The sequence below is a fragment of the Salmo salar genome, chromosome 19 (genome assembly GCF_965601325.2).
Source record: "Salmo salar chromosome 19, fSalSal1, whole genome shotgun sequence".
In the NCBI taxonomy this organism is placed as follows: domain Eukaryota; kingdom Metazoa; phylum Chordata; class Actinopteri; order Salmoniformes; family Salmonidae; genus Salmo; species Salmo salar.
In genome coordinates this window covers 38,275,898-38,301,640 of record NC_138309.1, presented here as the reverse complement: position 1 = coordinate 38,301,640, position 25,743 = coordinate 38,275,898, and the positions used below count along the sequence as shown (strand labels likewise).

At 39.9% G+C, this 25,743-nt stretch overlaps 1 protein-coding gene across 5 annotated transcripts in view; it reads left to right on the top strand.

Annotated features, from left to right (window-relative positions):
- Positions 1 to 25,743, top strand: part of vit (vitrin) — a 173,363-nt gene that overhangs the window by 106,852 nt on the left and 40,768 nt on the right. For 4 of the 5 annotated variants that reach the window (XM_045702270.2, XM_045702268.2, XM_045702269.2 and 1 more), the window contains 2 exons: positions 12,786 to 12,860; positions 15,326 to 15,391. In XM_045702270.2, the coding sequence (XP_045558226.1) occupies positions 12,786 to 12,860; positions 15,326 to 15,391 (141 nt within the window). The remainder of the gene's footprint in view (positions 1 to 12,785; positions 12,861 to 15,325; positions 15,392 to 25,743) is intronic. The other variant, XM_045702271.2, reaches the window with a different exon arrangement.

Here is a 25,743-nt window from a genome sequence, read left to right as displayed (position 1 = left end):
TAACAGTGACTAGTTTTATATTTGATGTTTTACAGTGACTATTTTTTTATGGGATGTATATAACAGTGACTAGTTTTATTTGGGATGTATATAATAGTGACTAGTTTTATATGGGATGTATATAACAGTGGCTAGTTTTAAATGGGATGTTTTACAGTGGCTAGTTTTATATGGGATGTGTATAACAGTGACTAGTTTTATATGTTATGTATATAACAGTGGCTAGTATTATATGGGATGTATATAACAGTGGCTAGTTTTATATGGGATGTATATAACAGTGGCTAGTTTTATATGGGATGTATATATAACAGTGATTAGTTTTGTATGGGATGTTTATAACAGTGGCTAGTTTTATATGGGATATATATAACAGTGGCTAGTTTTATATGGGATGTATATAACAGTGGCTAGTTTTATATGGGACGTTTTACAGTGGCTAGTTTTATATGGGATGTATATAACAGTGGCTAGTTTTATATGGGATGTATATAACAGTGGCTAGTTTTATATGGGATGTGTATAACAGTGGCTAGTTTCATATGGGATGTTTATAACAGTGGCTAGTTTTATATGGGATGTTTATAACAGTGGCTTGTTTTATATGGGATGTATATAACAGTGGCTAGTGTTATATGGGATGTATATAACAGTGGCTAGTTTTATATGGGATGTATATAACAGTGGCTAGTTTTATATGGGATGTATATAACAGTAACTAGTCTTATATGGGATGTATATAACAGTGGCTAGTTTCATATGGGATGTATATAACAGTGACTAGTTTTATATGGGATGTATATAACAGTAGCTAGTTTTATATGGAATGTTTTACAGTGGCTAGTTTTATATGGGATGTTTATAACAGTGGCTAGTTTCATATGGGATGTATATAACAGTGGCTAGTGTTATATGGGATGTATATAACAGTGGCTAGTTTCATATGGGATGTATATAACAGTGGCTAGTTTTATATGGGATGTATATAACAGTGGCTAGTTTTATATGGGATGTTTTACAGTGGCTAGTTTTAAATGTGATGTATATAACAGTGGCCAGTTGTATATGGATGTTTATAACAGTGTCTAGTTTTATATGGGATGTATATAACAGTGACTAGTTGTATATGGGATGTGTATAACAGTGGCTAGTTTTATATGGGATGTATATAACAGTGGCTAGTTTGATATGGGATGCATATAACAGTGGCTAGATTTATATGGGATGTTTTACAGTGGCTAGTTTTATATGGGATGTATATAACAGTGACTAGTTTTATATGGGATGTATATAACAGTGGCTAGTTTTATATGGGATGTTTTACAGTGACTAGTTTTATATGGGATGTATATAACAGTGACTAGTTGTATATGGGATGTTTATACCAGTGGCTAGTTTTATATGGGATGTATAGAACAGTGGCTAGTTTTATATGGGATGTTTATAACAGTGTCTAGTTTTATATGGGATGTATATAACAGTGGCTAGTTTTATATGGGATGTTTTACAGTGACTAGTTTTATATGGGATGTATATAACAGTGGCTAGTTTTATATGGGATGTATATAACAGTGGCTAGTTTTATATGGGATGTATGTAACAGTGGCAAGTTTTATATGGGATGTATATAACAGTGGCTAGTTTTATATGGGATGTTTTACAGTGGCTATTTTTATATGGGATGTATATAACAGTGACTAGTTTTATATGGGATGTTTATAACAGTGGCTAGTTTAATATGGGATGTATATAACAGTGGCTAGTTTTATATGGTATGTATATAACAGTGCCTAGTTTTATATGGGATGTATATAACAGTGACTAGTTTTAAATGGGATGTTTTACAGTGGCTAGTTTATATGGGATGTAGATAACAGTAGCTAGTTTTATATGGGATGTGTATAACAGTGGCTAGTGTTATATGGGATGTATGTAACAATTGCTAGTTTTATATGGGATGTATATAACAGTGGCTAGTTTTATATGGGATGTATATATAACAGTGACAAGTTTTGTATGGGTGTTTATAACAGTGGCATGTTTTATATGTTATATATATAACAGTGGCTAGTTTTATATGGGATGTATATAACAGTGGCTAGTTTTATATGGGACGTATTACAGTGACTAGTTTTATATGGGATGTATATAACAGTGACTAGTTTTATATTTGATGTTTTACAGTGACTATTTTTTTATGGGATCTATATAACAGTGACTAGTTTCATTTGGGATGTATATAATAGTGACTAGTTTTATATGGGATGTGTATAACAGTGGCTAGTTTCATATGGGATGTTTATAACAGTGGCTAGTTTTATATGGGATGTTTATAACAGTGGCTTGTTTTATATGGGATGTTTTACAGTGGCTAGTTTTATATGCGTTGTATATAACAGTGGCTAGTTTTATATGGGATGTATATAACAGTGGCTAGTTTTATATGGGATGTATATAACAGTGGCTAGTTTTATATGGGATGTATATAACAGTGGCTAGTTTTATATGGGATGTTTGGCAGTGACTAGTTTTATATGGGATGTATATAACAGTGGCTAGTTTTATATGGGATGTATATAACAGTGGCTAGTTTTATATGGGATGTATATAACAGTGGCTAGTTTTATATGGGATGTTTATAACAGTGGCTAGTTTAATATGGGGTGTTTATAACAGTGGCTAGTTTTATATGGGATGTATATAACAGTGGCAAGTTTTAAATGGGATGTATATAACAGTGGCTAGTTTTATATGGGATGTTTTACAGTGGCTATTTTTATATGGGATGTATATAACAGTGACTAGTTTTATATGGGATGTTTATAACAGTGGCTAGTTTAATATGGGATGTATATAACAGTGGCTAGTTTTATATGGTATGTATATTTACATTTACATTACATTTAAGTCATTTAGCAGATGCTCTTATCCAGAGCGACTTACAAAATAGTGCATTCACCTTATGATATCATGTGGAACAACCACTTTACAATAGTGCATCTAAATCTTTTAAGGGGGGGGGGGGGGTTAGAAGGATTACTTTATCCTATCCTAGGTATTCCTTAAAGAGGTGGGGTTTCAGGTGTCTCCGGAAGGTGGTGATTGACTCCGCTGTCCTGGCGTCGTGAGGGAGCTTGTTCCACCATTGGGGTGCCAGAGCAGCGAACAGTTTTGACTGGGCTGAGCGGGAACTGTGCTTCCTCAGAGGTAGGGGGGCCAGCAGGCCAGTGGTGGATGAACGCAGTGCCCTTGTTTGGGTGTAGGGCCTGATCAGAGCCTGAAGGTATGGAGGTGCCGTTCCCTTCACAGCTCCGTAGGCAATCACCATGGTCTTGTAGCGGATGGGAGCTTCAACTGGAAGCCAGTGGAGAGAGCGGAGGTGCGGGGTGACGTGAGAAAACTTGGGAAGGTTGAACACCAGACGGGCTGCGGCGTTCTGGATGAGTTGTAGGGGTTTAATGGCACAGGCAGGGAGACCAGCCAACAGCGAGTTGCAGTAATCCAGACGGGAGATGACAAGTGCCTGGATTAGGACCTGCGCCGCTTCCTGTGTGAGGCAGGGTCGTACTCTGCGAATGTTGTAGAGCATGAACCTACAGGATCGGGTCACCGCCTTGATGTTAGTGGAGAACGACAGGGTGTTGTCCAGGGTCACGCCAAGGTTCTTAGCACTCTGGGAGGAGGACACAAGGGAGTTGTCAACCGTGATGGCGAGATCATGGAAGGGGCAGTCCTTCCCCGGGAGGAAGAGCAGCTCCGTCTTGCCGAGGTTCAGCTTGAGCTGGTGATCCGTCATCCACACTGATATGTCTGACAGACATGCAGAGATGCGATTCGCCGCCTGGTTATCAGAAGGGGGAAAGGAGAAGATTAATTGTGTGTCGTCTGCATAGCAATGATAGGAGAGACCATGTGAGGATATGACAGAGCCAAGTGACTTGGAGTATAGCGAGAATAGGAGAGGGCCTAGAACAGAGCCCTGGGGGACACCAGTGGTGAGAGCGCATGGTGCGGAGACAGATTCTCGCCACGCCACCTCGTAGGAGCGACCTGTCAGGTAGGACGCAATCCAAGCGTGGGCCGCGCTGGAGATGCCCAACTCGGAGAGGGTGGAGAGGAGGATCTGATGGTTCACAGTATCAAAGGCAGCAGATAGGTCTAGAAGGATGAGAGCAGAGGAGAGAGAGTTAGCTTTAGCAGTGCGGAGAGCCTCCGTGACACAGAGAAGAGCAGTCTCAGTTGAATGCCCAGTCTTGAAACCTGACTGATTAGGATCAAGAAGGTCATTCTGAGAGAGATAGCAGGAGAGCTGGCCAAGGACGGCACGTTCAAGAGTTTTGGAGAGAAAAGAAAGAAAGGATACTGGTCTGTAGTTGTTGACATCGGATGGATCGAGTGTAGGTTTTTTCAGAAGGGGTGCAACTCTCGCTCTCTTGAAGACGGAAGGGACGTAGCCAGCGGTCAAGGATGAGTTGATGAGCGAGGTGAGGTAGGGGAGAAGGTCTCCGGAAATGGTCTGGAGAAGAGAGGAGGGGATAGGGTCAAGTGGGCAGGTTGTTGGGCGGCCGGCCGTCACAAGACGCGAGATTTCATCTGGAGAGAGAGGGGAGAAAGAGGTCAAAGCACAGGGTAGGGCAGTGTGAGCAGGACCAGCGGTGTCGTTTGACTTAGCAAACGAGGATCGGATATCGTCAACATTCTTTTCAAAATGGTTGACGAAGTCATCCGCAGAGAGGGAGGAGGGGGGGGGGGGGGGAGGAGGATTCAGGAGGGAGGAGAAGGTAGCAAAGAGCTTCCTAGGGTTAGAGGCAGATGCTTGGAATTTAGAGTGGTAGAAAGTGGCTTTAGCAGCAGAGACAGAAGAGGAGAATGTAGAGAGGAGTGAGTGAAAGGATGCCAGGTCCGCAGGGAGGCGAGTTTTCCTCCATTTCCGCTCGGCTGCCCGGAGCCTTGTTCTGTGAGCTCGTAGTGAGTCGTCGAGCCACGGAGCAGGAGGGGAGGACCGAGCCGGCCTGGAGGATAGGGGACAGAGAAAATCAAAGGATGCAGAAAGGGAGGAGAGGAGGGTTGAGGAGGCAGAATCAGGAGATAGGTTGGAGAAGGTTTGAGCAGAGGGAAGAGATGATAGGATGGAAGAGGAGAGAGTAGCGGGAGAGAGAGAGCGAAGGTTGGGACGGCGCAATACCATCCGAGTAGGGGCAGAGTGAGAAGTGTTGGATGAGAGCAAGAGGGAAAAGGATACAAGGTAGTGGTCGGAGATTTGGAGGGGAGTTGCAATGAGATTAGTGGAAGAACAGCATCTAGTAAAGATGAGGTCAAGCGTATTGCCTGCCTTGTGAGTAGGGGGGGAAGGTGAGAGGGTGAGGTCAAAAGAGGAGAGGAGTGGAAAGAAGGAGGCAGAGAGGAATGAGTCAAAGGTAGACGTGGGGAGGTTAAAGTCACCCAGAACTGTGAGAAGTGAGCCATCCTCAGGAAAGGAACTTATCAAGGCGTCAAGCTCATTGATGAACTCTCCAAGGGAACCTGGAGGGCGATAAATGATAAGGATGTTAAGCTTGAAAGGGCTGGTAACTGTGACAGCATGGAATTCAAATGAGGAGATAGACAGATGGGTCAGGGGAGAAAGAGAGAATGTCCACTTGGGAGAGATGAGGATTCCAGTGCCACCACCCCGCTGGCTCGATGCTCTAGGGGTATGCGAGAACACGTGGGCAGACGAAGAGAGAGCAGTAGGAGTAGCAGTGTTATCTGTGGTAATACATGTTTCCGTCAGCGCCAGGAAGTCTAGGGACTGGAGGGTAGCATAGGCTGAGATGAACTCAGCCTTGTTGGCTGCAGACCGGCAGTTCCAGAGGCTGCCGGAGACCTGGAACTCCACGTGGGTCGTGCGCGCTGGGACCACCAGGTTAGAGTGGCAGCGGCCACGCGGTGTGAAGCGTTTGTATGGCCTGTGCAGAGAGGAGAGAACAGGGATAGACAGACACATAGTTGACAAGCTACAGAAGTGTTGTTTCTTGTATTATTGTCTCCTGTGTCTTTAGAGAACTGTTTCACTTTGATATCCTTTTTCTTCTGTCCTGATTTTCTCTTTCTTTTCTTCTGTTAACTAGATATTCTTTGTTGTTCTTCGTTAGCCAGCTAGCTTCTTCCAAAAGAGTCCCTAGCAACTGCTTAGCAACTGGTAAACAATTCAGCTTGCTAAGATAACTACAATTTTATGAAAAATAGTTATTTTTCAAAAGCCTATCTTCTTTGTTTGTTGATTGTTTTTTCTCCTATTCAGTCTTGCAGTTTTCTTTTGCTTTTTTCCGATGTACTTCACTCTAAAAACCATGTAAATTTCAATATTTGTAGGAGCTCATTTTTCAGCTGCTGCTGCTCAAATTGGAGTTCCGGAACGGTATATAACAGTGCCTAGTTTTATATGGGATGTATATAACAGTGACTAGTTTTAAATGGGATGTTTTACAGTGGCTAGTTTATATGGGATGTTATAACAGTGACTAGTTTTATATGGGACGTTTTACATTGGCTAGTTTTATATGGGATGTAGATAACAGTAGCTAGTTTTATATGGGATGTGTATAACAGTGGCTAGTGTTATATGGGATGTATGTAACAGTGGCTAGTTTTATATGGGATGTATATAACAGTGGCTAGTTTTATATGGGATGTATATAACAGTGGCTAGTTTTATATGGGATGTATATATAACAGTGACTAGTTTTGTATGGGATGTTTATAACAGTGGCTAGTTTTATATGGGATATATATAACAGTGGCTAGTTTTATATGGGATGTATATAACAGTGGCTAGTTTTATATGGGACGTATTACAGTGACTAGTTTTATATGGGATGTATATAACAGTGACTAGTTGTATATTTGATGTTTTACAGTGACTATTTTTTTATGGGATCTATATAACAGTGACTAGTTTCATTTGGGATGTATATAATAGTGACTAGTTTTATATGGGATGTATATAACAGTGGCTAGTTTTATATGGGATGTATATAACAGTGGCTAGTTTTATATGGGATGTGTATAACAGTGGCTAGTTTCATATGGGATGTTTATAACAGTGGCTAGTTTTATATGGGATGTTTATAACAGTGGCTTGTTTTATATGGGATGTTTTACAGTGGCTAGTTTTATATGCGTTGTATATAACAGTGGCTAGTTTTATATGGGATGTATATAACAGTGGCTAGTTTTATATGGGATGTATATAACAGTGGCTAGTTTTATATGGGATGTATATAACAGTGGCTAGTTTTATATGGAATGTTTGGCAGTGACTAGTTTTATATGGGATGTATATAACAGTGGCTAGTTTTATATGGGATGTATATAACAGTGGCTAGTTTTATATGGGATGTATATAACAGTGGCTAGTTTTATATGGGATGTTTATAACAGTGGCTAGATTAATATGGGGTGTTTATAACAGTGGCTAGTTTTATATGGGATGTATATAACAGTGGCTAGTTTTATATGGGATGTATATAACAGTGGCTAGGTTTATATGGGATGTATATAACAGTGGCTAGTTTTATATGGGATGTATATAACAGTGGCTAGTTTTATATGGGCTGTATATAACAGTGGCTATTTTTATATGGGATGTTTTACAGTGGCTAGTTTTATATAGGATGTATATAACAGTGACTAGTTTTATATGTGATGTATATAACAGTGGCTAGTTTTCTATGGGATGTTTTACAGTGACTAGTTTTATATAGGATATATAGAACAGTGGCTAGTATTATTTGGGATGTATATAACAGTGGCTAGTTTTATATGGGATGTATATAACAGTGGCTAGTTTTATATGGGATTTTTATAACAGTGGCTAGGTTTATATGGGATGTTTATAACAGTGGCTGGTTTCATATGGGGTGGTTATAACAGTGGCTAGTTTCATATGGGATGTATATAACAGTGACTAGTTTCATATGGGATGTATATAACAGTGGCTAGTTTTATATGGGATGTTTTACATTTGCAAGTTTTATATGGGATGTATATAACAGTGGCTAGTTTTATATGGGATGTATATAACAGTGGCTAGTTTTATATGGGATGTATATAACAGTGGCTAGTTTTATATGGGATGTATATAACAGTGGCTAGTTTTATATGGGATGTTTGGCAATGACTAGTTTTATATGGGATGTATATAACAGTGGCTAGTTTTATATGGGATGTATATAACAGTGGCTAGTTTCATATGGGATGTATATAACAGTGGCTAATTTTATATGGGATGTTTATAACAGTGACTAGTTTAATATGGGGTGTTTATAACAGTGGCTAGTTTTATATGGGATGTATATAACAGTGGCTAGTTTTATATGGGATGTATATAACAGTGGCTAGGTTTATATGGGATGTTTATAACAGTGGCTAGTTTAATATGGGGTGTTTATAACAGTGGCTAGTTTTATATGGGATGTATATAACAGTGGCTAGTTTTATATGGGATGTATATAACAGTGGCTATTTTTATATGGGATGTTTTACAGTGGCTAGTTTTATATAGGATGTATATAACAGTGACTAGTTTTATATGTGATGTATATAACAGTGGCTAGTTTTCAATGGGATGTTTTACAGTGACTAGTTTTATATAGGATGTATATAACAGTAGCTAGTATTATTTGGGATGTATATAACAGTGGCTAGTTTTATATGGGATGTATATAACAGTGGCTAGTTTTATATGGGATGTGTATAACAGTGGCTAGTTTCATATGGGATGTTTATAACAGTGGCTAGTTTTATATGGGATGTTTATAACAGTGGCTTGTTTTATATGGGATGTTTTACAGTGGCTAGTTTTATATGCGTTGTATATAACAGTGGCTAGTTTTATATGGGATGTATATAACAGTGGCTAGTTTTATATGGGATGTATATAACAGTGGCTAGTTTTATATGGGATGTATATAACAGTGGCTAGTTTTATATGGGATGTTTGGCAGTGACTAGTTTTATATGGGATGTATATAACAGTGGCTAGTTTTATATGGGATGTATATAACAGTGGCTAGTTTTATATGGGATGTATATAACAGTGGCTAGTTTTATATGGGATGTTTATAACAGTGGCTAGATTAATATGGGGTGTTTATAACAGTGGCTAGTTTTATATGGGATGTATATAACAGTGGCTAGTTTTATATGGGATGTATATAACAGTGGCTAGGTTTATATGGGATGTATATAACAGTGGCTAGTTTTATATGGGATGTATATAACAGTGGCTAGTTTTATATGGGCTGTATATAACAGTGGCTATTTTTATATGGGATGTTTTACAGTGGCTAGTTTTATATAGGATGTATATAACAGTGACTAGTTTTATATGTGATGTATATAACAGTGGCTAGTTTTCTATGGGATGTTTTACAGTGACTAGTTTTATATAGGATATATAGAACAGTGGCTAGTATTATTTGGGATGTATATAACAGTGGCTAGTTTTATATGGGATGTATATAACAGTGGCTAGTTTTATATGGGATTTTTATAACAGTGGCTAGGTTTATATGGGATGTTTATAACAGTGGCTGGTTTCATATGGGGTGGTTATAACAGTGGCTAGTTTCATATGGGATGTATATAACAGTGACTAGTTTCATATGGGATGTATATAACAGTGGCTAGTTTTATATGGGATGTTTTACATTTGCAAGTTTTATATGGGATGTATATAACAGTGGCTAGTTTTATATGGGATGTATATAACAGTGGCTAGTTTTATATGGGATGTATATAACAGTGGCTAGTTTTATATGGGATGTATATAACAGTGGCTAGTTTTATATGGGATGTTTGGCAATGACTAGTTTTATATGGGATGTATATAACAGTGGCTAGTTTTATATGGGATGTATATAACAGTGGCTAGTTTCATATGGGATGTATATAACAGTGGCTAATTTTATATGGGATGTTTATAACAGTGACTAGTTTAATATGGGGTGTTTATAACAGTGGCTAGTTTTATATGGGATGTATATAACAGTGGCTAGTTTTATATGGGATGTATATAACAGTGGCTAGGTTTATATGGGATGTTTATAACAGTGGCTAGTTTAATATGGGGTGTTTATAACAGTGGCTAGTTTTATATGGGATGTATATAACAGTGGCTAGTTTTATATGGGCTGTATATAACAGTGGCTATTTTTATATGGGATGTTTTACAGTGGCTAGTTTTATATAGGATGTATATAACAGTGACTAGTTTTATATGTGATGTATATAACAGTGGCTAGTTTTCTATGGGATGTTTTACAGTGACTAGTTTTATATAGGATATATAGAACAGTGGCTAGTATTATTTGGGATGTATATAACAGTGGCTAGTTTTATATGGGATGTATATAACAGTGGCTAGTTTTATATGGGATTTTTATAACAGTGGCTAGGTTTATATGGGATGTTTATAACAGTGGCTGGTTTCATATGGGGTGGTTATAACAGTGGCTAGTTTCATATGGGATGTATATAACAGTGGCTAGTTTTATATGGGATGTATATAACAGTGGCTAGTTTTATATGGGATGTTTATAACAGTGGCTAGTTTAATATGGGGTGTTTATAACAGTGGCTAGTTTTATATGGGATGTATATAACAGTGGCTAGTTTTATATGGGATGTATATAACAGTGGCTAGTTTTATATGGGATGTTTTACATTTGCAAGTTTTATATGGGATGTATATAACAGTGGCTAGTTTTATATGGGATGTATATAACAGTGGCTAGTTTTATATGGGATGTATATAACAGTGGCTAGTTTTATATGGGATGTATATAACAGTGGCTAGTTTTATATGGGATGTTTGGCAATGACTAGTTTTATATGGGATGTATATAACAGTGGCTAGTTTTATATGGGATGTATATAACAGTGGCTAGTTTCATATGGGATGTATATAACAGTGGCTAATTTTATATGGGATGTTTATAACAGTGACTAGTTTAATATGGGGTGTTTATAATAGTGGCTAGTTTTATATGGGATGTATATAACAGTGGCTAGTTTTATATGGGATGTATATAACAGTGGCTAGGTTTATATGGGATGTTTATAACAGTGGCTAGTTTAATATGGGGTGTTTATAACAGTGGCTAGTTTTATATGGGATGTATATAACAGTGGCTAGTTTTATATGGGATGTATATAACAGTGGCTATTTTTATATGGGATGTTTTACAGTGGCTAGTTTTATATAGGATGTATATAACAGTGACTAGTTTTATATGTGATGTATATAACAGTGGCTAGTTTTCAATGGGATGTTTTACAGTGACTAGTTTTATATAGGATGTATATAACAGTAGCTAGTATTATTTGGGATGTATATAACAGTGGCTAGTTTTATATGGGATGTATATAACAGTGGCTAGTTTTATATGGGATTTTTATAACAGTGGCTAGGTTTATATGGGATGTTTATAACAGTGGCTGGTTTCATATGGGGTGTTTATAACAGTGGCTAGTTTCATATGGGATGTATATAACAGTGACTAGTTTCATATGGGATGTATATAACAGTGGCTAGTTTTATATGGGATGTTTTACATTGGCAAGTTTTATATGGGATGTATAAAACAGTGGCTAGTTTTATATGGGATGTATATAACAGTGGCTAGTTTTATATGGGATGTATATAACAGTGGCTAGTTTTATATGGGATGTTTTAAAATGGCTAGATTTATATGGGATGTGTACAACAGTAACTAGTTTTATATGGGATGTATATAACAGTGGCTAGTTTTATATGGGATGTTTTAAAGTGACTAGTTTTATATGGGATATGTATAACAGTGGCTAGTATTATATGGGATGTATGTAACAGTGGCTAGTTTTATATGGGATGTATATAACAGTGGCTAGTTTTATATGGGATGTATTTAACAGTGGCTAGTTTATATGGGACGTTTTACAGTGACTAGTTTTTTATGGGATGTATATAAGAGTGACTAGTTTTATATGGGATGTGTATAACAGTGGCTAGTTTTATATGGGATGTATATAACAGTGACTAGTTTTATATTGGATGTATATAACAGTGGATAGCTTTATATGGAATGTATATAACAGTGACTAGTTTTATATGGGATGTATATAACAGTGGCTAGTTTTATATGGGATGTTTTACAGTGGCTAGTTTTATATGGGATGTATATAACAGTGGCTAGTTTTATATGGGATGTATATAACAGTGGCTAGTTTTATATGGGATGTATATAACAGTGGCTAGTTTTATATAATGTTTTATATGGGCTGTTTTCTTTATGTTTTTATATGGGCTGTTATCTTAATGTTTTATGACGGCTGTTTTCTTAATGTTTTATATGGGCTGTTTTCTAAATGTTTTAAATGGGATGTTTTCTTTATGTTTTTATTAGACATAGAGGATAGCTTTAGTTGTTCAATGTAGCCTCATTATTTAATGTATATTCTAAAGGTTTCTCTGTCTGTTATTGCTACATTGTTATCTGATGGGAATGGACATCACAAGTCATTATGTCCATTTCATTGAAATACAACTATGCATAAATAGCACCATATCCCCTATATAGTGCACTACTTAGGGAATAGGGCGCTATTTGGGATGCAAACAATCTCTCTCTCTCTAGATATATATATATAGAGAGAGAGAGAAAGATAGGCTGCATCCCAAATAGCACCCTATTCCCTAAGTAGTATATATATATATATGATTCAGTCCCTGACGTTGTCTCTGCTGGTATTGCTGCGTACAGGTTTAAGGAGACCAGAGGCTGCTGGGTCTCCTACCATCAGGAGACAACCAGCCCCCGGCCACCACTCCGGGACAGGTCAGAGCTCAACCCTCAACCCAACCTAACCCCAACCTAGACACTCCCCTTCCCCCAGACTAGACACAGGTAGTGAGACCGGAGGCAGCAGGGAGACACCCCCAATGCTAGGACACAACCAGCCCTAAACCTGCCGTCACACCCCCACAACTCACCCTATGCTAGGACACAACCAGCCCTAAACCTGCCGTCACACCCCCACATCAATCAATCATTTGATTTAGAAAGCCCTTTACAGTAACTCAGCCTTGGGGCCTTCCTGGGTTATAGGTAGGGGCCTCCCTGGGTTATAGGTAGGGGCCTCCCTGGGTTATAGGTAGGGGCCTCCCTGGGTTATAGGTAGAGGCCTCCCTGGGTTATAGGTAGAGGCCTCCCTGGGTTATAGGTAGGGGCCTCCCTGGGTTATAGGTAGGGGCCTCCTTGGGTTATAGGTAGGGGCCTCCCTGGGTTATAGGTAGGGGTCACCCTGGGTTATAGGTAGGGGCCTCCCTGGGTTATAGGTAGGGGCCTCCCTGGGTTATAGGTAGGGGCCTTCCTGTGTTATAGGTAGGGGCCTCCCTGGGTTATAGGTAGAGGCCTCCCTGGGTTATAGGTAGGGGCCTCCCTGGGTTATAGGTAGGGGCCTCCTTGGGTTATAGGAAGGGGCCTCCCTGGGTTATAGGTAGGGGTCTCCCTGGGTTATAGGTAGGGGCCTCCCTGGGTTATAGGTAGAGGCCTCCCTGGGTTATAGGTAGGGGCCTCCCTGGGTTATAGGTAGAGGCCTCCCTGGGTTATTAGGTAGGGGCCTCCCTGGGTTATAGATAGAGGCCTCACTGGGTTATAGGTAGAGGCCTCCCTGGGTTATAGGTAGGGGCCTCCCTGGGTTATAGGTAGAGGCCTCCCTGGGTTATAGGTAGGGGCCTCCATGGGTTATAGGTAGAGGCCTCCCTGGGTTATTAGGTAGGGGCCTCCCTGGGTTATAGATAGAGGCCTCACTGGGTTATAGGTAGAGGCCTCCCTGGGTTATAGGTAGGGGCCTCCCTGGGTTATAGGTAGGGGCCTCCCTGGGTTATAGGTAGAGGCCTCCCTGGGTTATAGGTAGAGGCCTCCCTGGGTTATCGGTAGAGGCCTCCCTGGGTTATAGGTAGGGGCCTCCCTGGGTTATAGATAGGGGCCTCCCTGGGTTATAGGTAGAGGCCTCCCTGGGTTATTAGGTAGGGACCTCCCTGGGTTGTAGGTAGAGGCCTCGCTGGGTTATAGGTAGAGGCCTCCCTGGGTTATAGGTAGAGGCCTCCCTGGGTTATAGGTAGGGGCCACCCTGGGTTATAGGTAGGGGCCTCCCTGGGTTATAGGTAGGGGCCTCCCTGGGTTATAGGTAGGGGCCTCCCTGGGTTATGAGGTTATTAGGTAGGGGCCTCCCTGGGTTATAGGTAGGGGCCACCCTGGGTTATGAGGTTATTAGGTAGGGGCCTCCCTGGGTTATGAGGTTATTAGGTAGGCGCCTCCCTGGGTTATGAGGTTATAGGTAGGGGCTTCCCTGGGTTATAGGTAGGGGTCTCCCTGGGTTATAGGTAGGGGCCTCCCTGGGTTATGAGGTTATTAGGTAGGGGCCTCCCGGGGTTATGAGGTTATTAGGTTGGGGCCTGATTACAGGCTCAAAATGGCTAAAAACAAATAACTTTCTTCTGAAACTTGTCAGTCTATTCTTGTTCCCACTCCTCTTTCTATTCAAGTTAGAGCCAGTTTGCGCTGTTCTGTGATGGGAATAGAACACAGCGTTGTACGAGATCTTCAGTTTCATTTCTCAGAACAAGAATAGACTGAGTAGTTTCAGAAGAAAGTTCTTTGTTTCCGGCCATTATGAGCCTGTAATGGAACATACAAATGCTGATGCTCCAGATACTCAACTAGTCTAAAGAAGGCCTGTTTTATTGCTTCTTTAATCAGAACAACAGTATTCAGCTGTGCTAACATAATTGCAAAAGGGTTTTCTAATGATCAATTAGCCTTTTAAAATGATAAACTTGGATAAGCTAGCACAACGTGCCATTGGAACACAGGAGTGATGGTTGCTGATAATGGACCTCTGTACGCCTATGTAGATATTCCATAAAAAAATCTGCCGTTTCCAGCTACAATAGCCATTTACAACATTAACAATGTCTACACTGTATTTCTGATCAATTTGATGTTATTTTAATGGACAAAAAACAAGGACATTTCTAAGTGACCCCAAACTTTCGAACGGTAGTGTATGTTAACATTGCCAAAGCTAGTGAAGTAGATAATAAACAAAAGTGAAATAAACAATACAAATTAACAGTAAACATTACACTAACAAATGTTCCAAAAGAATAAAGACATTACAAATGTCATATTATGTGCAAATCCCTCTGTTCCCTTCTTCCCTTCCTGTATCCTTCATCCACTTCTCTCTCTCTCTCTCTCTTTCTCTCTCTCTGCGTCTGTTTCTCGTTGCTAAGCAGCTTTTAACCGAGTTGTACAGATGGTCCCAGCAGAGAGGAACCAGCAGCAGCAACAGAACAACCCCAGTAAGTGTGTACAGCCACCTTGCTGTCATTACTCACAACTTTTGAGGAATCCTGTTGCACTTAATATATCTGAGTACAGTTACTTAAAGTGAGTTTGTATTGATTAATCAAACTGATAGAATCGCTGGGACCCCTCTCTTTTTCTAATGAGCCTTGCACATTACACACACACACACACACACACACACACACACACACACACACACACACATCAATACACACACACACACACACACACATCAATACACACACACACACACACACACACACACACACACACACACACACACACACACACACACACACACACACACACACACACACACACACACACATCAATACACACATCAGTACACACACCAATACACAGATCAGTACACACATCAATATAAACACACACATCAACACACACACACATCATCAATACACACACACATCAATACAAACACATCAACACACACACACATCATCAATACACACACACATCAATACAAACACATCAACACACACACACATCATCAATACACACACACATCAATACAAACACACACATCAATATAAACACACACATCAATAAACACACACACGTCAATATATATTACAAAACAACCTTCATCCTAGAGTTATATATCACAAATCATCCTTCAATAAGTGTTATATAACACAAAACAATTTTCGACTTAGTGTTATACATCACAGAACAAACTTCAACCTAGTGTTATATATCACAAAACATCCATCAATCTAGTGTTATATATCACAAAACAACCTTCAACCTAGTGTTATATATCACAGAACATCCTTCAACCTAGTGTTATTTATCACAAAACAATCTTCAACCTAGTGTTTTATATCACAAAACAACCTAGTGTTATATATCATAAATCAACCTTCAACCTAATGTTATATATCACAAAACAACCTTCAATCTGGTGTTATATATCACAAAACAACCTTCAACCTAGTGTTATATATCACAAATCATCCTTCAAATAAGTGTTATATAACACAAAACAATTTTCGACTTAGTGTTTTACATCACAGAACAAACTTTAACCTAGTGTTATATATCACAAAACATCCTTCAACCTAGTGTTATACATCACAAAACATCCTTCAACCTAGTGTTATATATCACAAAACATCCTAGTGTTATATATCACAAAACAACCTAGTGTTATATATCACAAAACATCCTTCAACCTAGTGTTATATATCACAAAACAACCTAGTGTTATATATCACAAAACAACCTAGTATTATATATCACAAATCAACCTTCAACCTAGTGTTATACATCACAAAACAAGCTTCAATCCGGTGTTATATATCACAAAACATCCTTCAACCTAGTGTTATACATCACAAAACATCCTTCAACCTAGTGTTATATATCACAAAACAACCTAGTGTTATATATCACAAAACAACCTTCAACCTAGTGTTATATATCACAAAAAAACGTCAACCTAGTGTTATATATCACAAAACAACCTTCACCCTAGTAGTATAGTGTCACAAAACATCCTTCAACCTGGTTTTATATTTCACAAAACATCCTTCAACCTAGTGTTTTCAGTCTGATGGCCTTGAGAAATAAGCTGTTTTTCAGTCTCTCGGTCCCTGCTTTGATGCCCCTGTACTGACCTCGCCTTCTGGATAATAGTGGGATGAACAGGCAGTTGCTTGGGTGGTTGTTGTCCTTGATGATCTTTTTGGCCTTCCTGTGACATCGGGTGATGTTGGTGTCCTGGAGGGCAGGTAGTTTGCCCCCGGTGATGCGTTGTGCAGATCTCACTACTCTCTGGAGAGCCTTACGGTTGTGGGTGGAGCAGTTGCCGTACCAGGCGGTGATACAGCCCGACAGGATGCTTTCAATTGTGCATCTGTAAAAGTTTGTGAGTGTTTTCGGTGACAAGCCACATTTCTTCAGCCTCCTGAGGTTGAAGAGGTGCTGTTGCGCCTTCTTCACCATGCTATCTGTGTGGGTGGACCATTTCAGTTTGTCCGTGATGTGTACGCCGAGGAACTTAAAACTTTCCACCTTCTCCACTACTGTCCCGTCGATGTGGATAGGGGGCTACTCCCTCTGCTGTTTCCTGAAGTCCGCGATCATCTAATTGGTTTTGTAGACATTGAGTGTGAGGTTATTTTCCTGACACCACACTCCGAGGGCCCTCACCTCCTCCCTGTAGACCGTCTCCTAGTTGTTGGTAATCAAGCCTACCACTGTAGTGTCGTCTAGTGTTATATATCACAAAACAGCCTTCAACATAGAGTTATATATCACAAAACAACCTTCAACCTAGTGTTATATATCACAAAATAATGTTTTACCTGGAGTTTTATATCACAAAATAGCCTGCAACCTAGTGTTTTTTTATTATACATATCCATACACGCATGTATGCATATACATACACATATATACACACATACCTATATACCTATATAGACATACATATACACACCTATATAGACATACACATATACACACACACCTGTATAGGCATACACATATATACATATATACACACACATACATATATAGACATACACATATATACACACACATACCTATATAGACATACATATACACATATTTTTTACATTTTAGTCATTTAGCAGACGCTCTTATCCAGAGCGACTTACAGTAGTGAATGCATACATTTAATTTAATTTCATGCATTTTTATTTATTTTGAACTGGCCCCCCGTGGGAATCAAACCCACAACCCTGTCGTTGCACACACCATGCTGGCGTTGCAAACACCATGCTCTACCAACTGAGCCACAGGGAAGACTATATACATATACACATATATACATACCTACAGTATCTCACAAAAGTGAGTACACCCCTCCCATTTTTGTAAATATTTGAGTATATCTTTTCATGTGACAACACTGAAGAAATGACACTTTGCTACAATGTAAAGTAGTGAGTGTACAGCTTGTATAACAGTGTAAATTTGCTGTCCTCTCAAAATAACTCAACACACAGCCATTAATGTCACACCTATATAGACATACATATACACATATATACATACACATACCTATACAGACATACATATACACATATATACATACACATACCTATATAGACATATATACACATACCTATATAGACATACATATACACATATATACACACACATACCTATATAGACATACATATACACATATATACACACACATACCTATATAGACATACATATACACATATATACATACACATACCTATATAGACATACATATACACATATTTACATACACATACCTATATAGACATACATATACACATATTTACATACACATACCTATATAGACATACATATACACATATTTACATGCACATACCTATATAGACATACATATACACATATATACATACACATACCTATATAGATATACATATACACATACCTATATAGACATACATATACACATATATACACTGCTCAAAAAAATAAAGGGAACACTTAAACAACACAATGTAACTCCAAGTCAATCACACTTCTGTGAAATCAAACTGTCCACTTAGGAAGCAACACTGATTGACAATAAATTTCACATGCTGTTGTGCAAATGGAATAGACAACAGGTGGAAATTATAGGCAATTAGCAAGACACCCCCAATAAAGGAGTGGTTCTGCAGGTGGGGACCACAGACCACTTCTCAGTTCCTATGCTTCCTGGCTGATGTTTTGGTCACTTTTGAATGCTGGCGGTGCTTTCACTCTAGTGTGCATGTGTCTGCTCAAACGGTCAGAAACAGACTCCATGAGGGTGGTAGGAGGGCCCGACATCCACAGATGGGGGTTGTGCTTACAGCCCAACACCGTGCAGGACGTTTGGCATTTGCCAGAGAACACCAAGATTGGCAAATTCGTCACTGGCGCCCTGTGCTCTTCACAGATGAAAGCAGGTTCACACTGAGCACATGACAGACGTGACAGAGTCTGGAGACGCCGTGGAGAACGTTCTGCTGCCTGCAACATCCTCAAGCATGACCGGTTTGGCGGTGGGTCAGTCATGGTGTGGGGTGGCATTTCTTTGGGGGCCGCACAGCCCTCCATGTGCTCGCCAGAGGTAGCCTGACTGCCATTAGGTACCGAGATGAGATCCTCAGACCCCTTGTGAGACCATATGCTGGTGCGGTTGGCCCTGGGTTCCTCCTAATGCAAGACAATGCTAGACCTCATGTGGCTGGAGTGTGTCAGCAGTTCCTGCAAGAGGAAGGCATTGATGCTATGGACTGGCCCGCCCGTTCCCCAGACCTGAATCCAATTGAGCACATGTGGGACATCATGTCTCGCTCCATCCACCAACGCCACGTTGCACCACAGACTGTCCAGGAGTTGGCAGATGCTTAAGTCCAGGTCTGGGAGGAGATCCCTCAGGAGACCATCCGCCACCTCATCAGGAGCATGCCCAGGCGTTGTAGGGAGGTCATACAGGCACGTGGAGGCCACACACACTACTGAGCCTCATTTTGACTTGTTTTAAGGACATTACATCAAAGTTGGATCAGCCTGTAGTGTGGTTTTCCACTTTCATTTTGAGTGTGACTCCAAATCCAGACCTCCATGGGTTGATAAATTCGATTTCCATTGATTATTTTTGTGGGATTTTGTTGTCTGCACATTCAACTATGTAAAGAAAAAAGTATTTAATAAGATTATTTCATTCATTTAGATCTAGGATGTGTTATTTTAGTGTTCCCTTTATTTTTTGGAGCAGTATACATACACATACCTATATAGACATACATATACACATATATACACACACATACCTATATAGATATACATATACACATATATACATACACATACCTATATAGATATACATATACACATACCTATATAGACATACATATACACATGTATACGTACACATACCTATTTAGACATACATATAAACATATTTACATACACATACCTACATACATATACACATATATACATACACATACCTATATAGACATACATATACACATATATACATACACATACCTATATAGATATACATATACACATACACATACCTATTTAGACATACATATACACATATATACATACACATACCTATATATATATAAATATACACATACCTATATAGACATACATATACACATATATACGTACACATACCTATATAGACATACATATACACATATATACACACACATACCTATATAGATATACATATACACATATATACATACACATACCTATATAGACATACATATACACATATTTACATACACATACCTATATAGACATACATATACACATATATACATACACATACCTATATAGATATACATATACACATACACATACCGATATAGACATACATATCCACATATATCCGTACACATACCTATATAGACATACATATACACATATTTACATACACATACCTATATAGATATACATATACACATATATACATACACATACCTATATAGACATACATATATACACACACATACCTATACAGACATACATATACACATATATACACACACATACCTATATAGACATACATATACACATATATACATACCTATACCTATATAGACATACATATACACATATTTGCGTACACATACCTATATAGACATACATATACACATATTTACATACACATACCTATATAGATATACATATACACATACACATACCTATATAGATATACATATACACATATATATACATACACATACCTATATAGACATACATATACACATATATACATACACATACCTATATAGACATAGATATACACATATATACACACACATACCTATATAGATATACATATACACATATATACATACACACACCTATATAGACATCCATATTCACATATATACGTACACATACCTATATAGATATACATATACACATACACATACCTATATAGACATACATATACACATATATACGTACACATACCTATATAGACATACATATACACATATTTACATACACATACCTGTATAGATATACATATACACATATATACAGTGGGGGAAAAAAGTATTTGATCCCCTGATGATTTTGTGCGTTTGCCCACTGATAAAGAAAGATCAGCCTATAATTTTAATGGTAGGTTTATTTGAACAGTGAGAGACAGAATAACAACAAAAATATCCAGAAAAACGCATGTCAAAAATGTTATAAATTGATTTGCATTTTAATGAGGGAAATAAGTATCTGACCCCCTCTCAATCAGAAAGATTTCTGGCTCCCAGGTGTCTTTTATACAGGTAACGAGCTGAGATTAGGAGCACACTCTTAAAGGGAGTGCTCCTAACCGCAGCTTGTTGCCTGTAAAAAAGACACCTGTCCACAGAAGCAATCAATCAATCAGATTCCAAACTCTCCACCATGGCCAAGACCAAAGAGTTCTCCAAGGATGTCAGGGACAAGATTGTAGACCTACACAAGGCTGGAATGGGCTATAAGACCATCGCCAAGCAGCTTGGTGAGAAGGTGACAACATTTGGTGCGATTATTCGTAAATGGAAGAAACACAAAAGAACTGTCAATATCTCTCGGCCTGGGGCTCCATGCAAGATCTCACCTCGTGGGGTAGCAATGATCATGAGAACGATGAGGAATCAGCCCAGAACTACACGGGGGGATCTTGTCAATGATCTCAAGGCAGCTGGGACCATAGTCACCAAGAAAACAATTGGTAACACACTACGCCGTGAAGGACTGAAATCCTGCGGTGCCCGCAAGGTCCCCCTGCTCAAGAATACATATACATGCCCGTCTGAAGTTTGCCAATGAACATCTGAATGATTCAGAGGACAACTGGTGAAAGTGTTGTGGTCAGATGAGACCAAAATGGAGCTCTTTGACATCAACTTAACCTGCCGTGTTTGGAGGAGGAGGAATGCTGCCTATGACCCCAAGAACACCATCTCCACCGTCAAACATGGAGGTGGAAACATTATGCTTTGGGTGTGTTTTTTCTGCTAAGGGGACAGGACAACTTCACCGCACAAAAGGGACGATGGACGGGGCCATGTACCATCAAATCTTGGGTGAGAACCTCCTTCCCTCAGCCAGGGCATTGAAAATGGGTTGTGGATGGGTATTCCAGCATGACAATGACCCAAATCACACAGCCAAGGCAACAAAGGAGTGGCTCAAGAAGAAGCACATTAAGGTCCTGGAGTGGCCTAGCCAGGCCCTGGCAGACAGACCACTCGGGCTGGGCCGGAGGACAGGAGGGCCCCTCGGGCTGGGCAGGAGGGCAGGAGGGCCCCTCGGGCTGGGCCGGAGGGCAGGAGGACCCCTCGGGCTGGGCCGGAGGGCAGGAGAGCCCCTCGGGCTGGGCCGGAGGGCAGGAGGGCCACTCTGGCAGCTCCGGGCAGTCTGGCCACTCTGGCAGCTCCGGGCAGTCTGGCCACCCTGGCAGCTCCGGGCAGTCTGGCCACTCTGGCAGCTCCGGGCAGTCTGGCCACTCTGGCAGCTCCGGCTCAGGATTCACCAGGCTGGGGAGACATAACGGAGGCCTGGCTCTGGGCGCAGGCCCTGGACTCACCAGTCCGGGAAGACCCGCTGGAGGCATGGTTTGAGGAGGTGGCACAGGAGGGACCAGGGTGGAGAGACCCACTGGAGGACTGGTCCGTGGAGGAGACATGGGCTTGACCAGGATAGGGAGACCCACTGGAGGACTGGTCCGTGGAGGAGACACGGGCTTGACCAGGATAGGGAGACCCACTGGAGGACTGGTCCGTGGAGGAGGCACGGGCTTGACCAGGATGGGAAGACATGCAGGAGGCCTGGTTCTGGGCGTAGGCACAGGACGTGCAGGGCTGGGAAGACATGCAGGAGGCCTGTTTCTGGGCGCAAGCACAGTCTTTACCAGACAACCAGCACGCACCTCAGGACGAGTATGGAGAGCTGCCTCAGGTGACATTCCCACGACACGCTCATTAGGGCGAATGCCGTACTTTATGCACCACACTAGCAGCTCTCTCATCTCTCTCTCTCCTAATTTCCCCATTAACCCCGTCACAGTCTCTGCCTCATATCCCTCACTCACCTCCAATGTCATCCCGACTGGCTCTGGTTCCGACCTCAGCTCCACCGACTGTCCCGTGTGCCCCCCCCAAAAAACTTATTGGGGCTGCCTCTCGCGCTCGTTGCACTCTCTCTCCTCGTAATAGCGCCTCTCCGCTCTCGCCGCTTCAATCTCCCACTGCGGGAGGCGATATTCCCCAGCCTGAGTCCATGGTCCCTCTCCGTCCAGGATCTGTTCCCAAGTCCATTGGTCCATCACGCTGTACTCCTGCTGCTCCTTCCTCTTCCGCCGCTTGGTCCTGGTTTGGTGGGTAATTCTGTAACAGCTGTCTGAGGAAGAAGTGGACCAAAATGCGGCGGAGTTAGGGTTCGTCATATTTAATTACACGAACACTATGCAATGTACAAAAACAACAAAACTGACAGCCAACACAGTCCTGTCAGGTGCAACCACAATGACAAGCACAATTACCCACGAAACACAAAGGAAACGTAGGCAACTTATGTGTGACTCCCAATCAACCACAACCCTCTACAGCTGTGCTTGATTGGAAGTCACACGGCCAAAATCAATGAAACAATAAAAAACACACACTCCCTTCTGCCACGTCCTGACCCAACTACACCCTCTACTGGTCAGGACGTGACACTCCATTAAAACGCAAATCATTTTATAACATCTGGATTTTTTTGTTGTTATTCTGTCTCTCACTGTTGAAATAAACCTACCGTTAAAATTATAGACTGATCCTTTCTTTGTAAGTGGGCAAACGTACAAAATCAGCAGGGGATCAAATTATTTTTTCCCCCCACTGTACATACACATACCTATATAGACATACATATACACATATTTACATACACATACCTATATAGACATACATATACACAGATATACATACACATACCTATATTGACATACACATATATACATACACATACCTATATAGATATAAATACTTTTTTTAGAATATACCTTTATTATTCCCTGTAAACCCTACCACCCTTCCCCCAACTGGAGTAAACCAATAAACACTTAGGCTTCTACCTTCAGTTTATATATCTTATACACATTTTACAGACACAGTCTATTTTACAATAGTTATATTTTGTTTGTTTTTAGTCCTTCGTCTATTTCTGATGTCCATCCAGTCTGATTTCTATTTGTAACTTTGCTATTTCACAAAAGTTCTGAACCTATATGTATTTTACAGACCCCGTATGTTTTACATTGGTTATCTTGTTATTGGTCCCATCCTTCAGCTCCATTCAACCCCTCCCATCTATCTCTCAACATCATCCATTTTGGATTTCTGTTTGCCATATATTTTCCAACTGTGCAGTGATGCTTCACAAAATGATTGAACCTTTCTCTTCTCATAGCTTCTACAGATTGTAAATTTAAAAATAAACATTTTTGCTAAAATAATGATTGTATTGTTGATTGATTGACTATGGCTTTTCAAATTACCCAGTAGTGCTATCTGCAGCGTTAGTTCTAGGTAAATGTTGCAATTCTTCTGCGATTCCTGGACCTGTGACCAAAAACAAGCTACATATGGACAGTACCAATATAAATGATCTAATGACTCTGCCTCCTCACAGCAAAATCTGCAGAGCTGGGAAGATTGTATCCCCCATATATATATAACATTCTATTGGTGGCAAGAATTTTGTATAGTAATTTAAATTGAAAAATTCGAAGTTTTGAATCCGGCGTTGTTTTGCGTATCAATTCATAAATCATGTGCCATGGAATGGGTTCATCGAAAATCTCTTCCCAACTATTTTGCAATTTATATGGCACAGCTGTCAATTTTTTGGTCCTTAAATGAAATTGATATATGTTTTTATTTATCACACTTTTCTTTAACCATTTATGTCCTTTAATACAGGGCCGACATACAAGTTCCTTACTTTTTTCCCCTTCTACTTGCCTCTTCCATTTTTGTGGTAATGCTGCAATTAATTGGTTGTAATTTTGGGTAGAGCAGACATTTCCATATGTCTGTGTTAGCTGTATGTGTGACATGACTCCACCTGTCCTAGTTATGATATCATTCACAAAAATTATACCTTTTTTAAACAGTTCTTCAAAAAATACTTTTTTTAATCAATTAGTATATTTGAGTTTAACCATTTGTTATATTATTTGTTCTGTCTTTTCAGGTGGATTAAACTGAAATTGCAACCAACTTTCTAAGGATTGTTTAAAAAATAATGATATTTTGTAGATTATTTCCTTTTCAAACAACCAAAATTGAGCAGGTGTAATCTGAATAAAGGGAAAAAGGCCCTT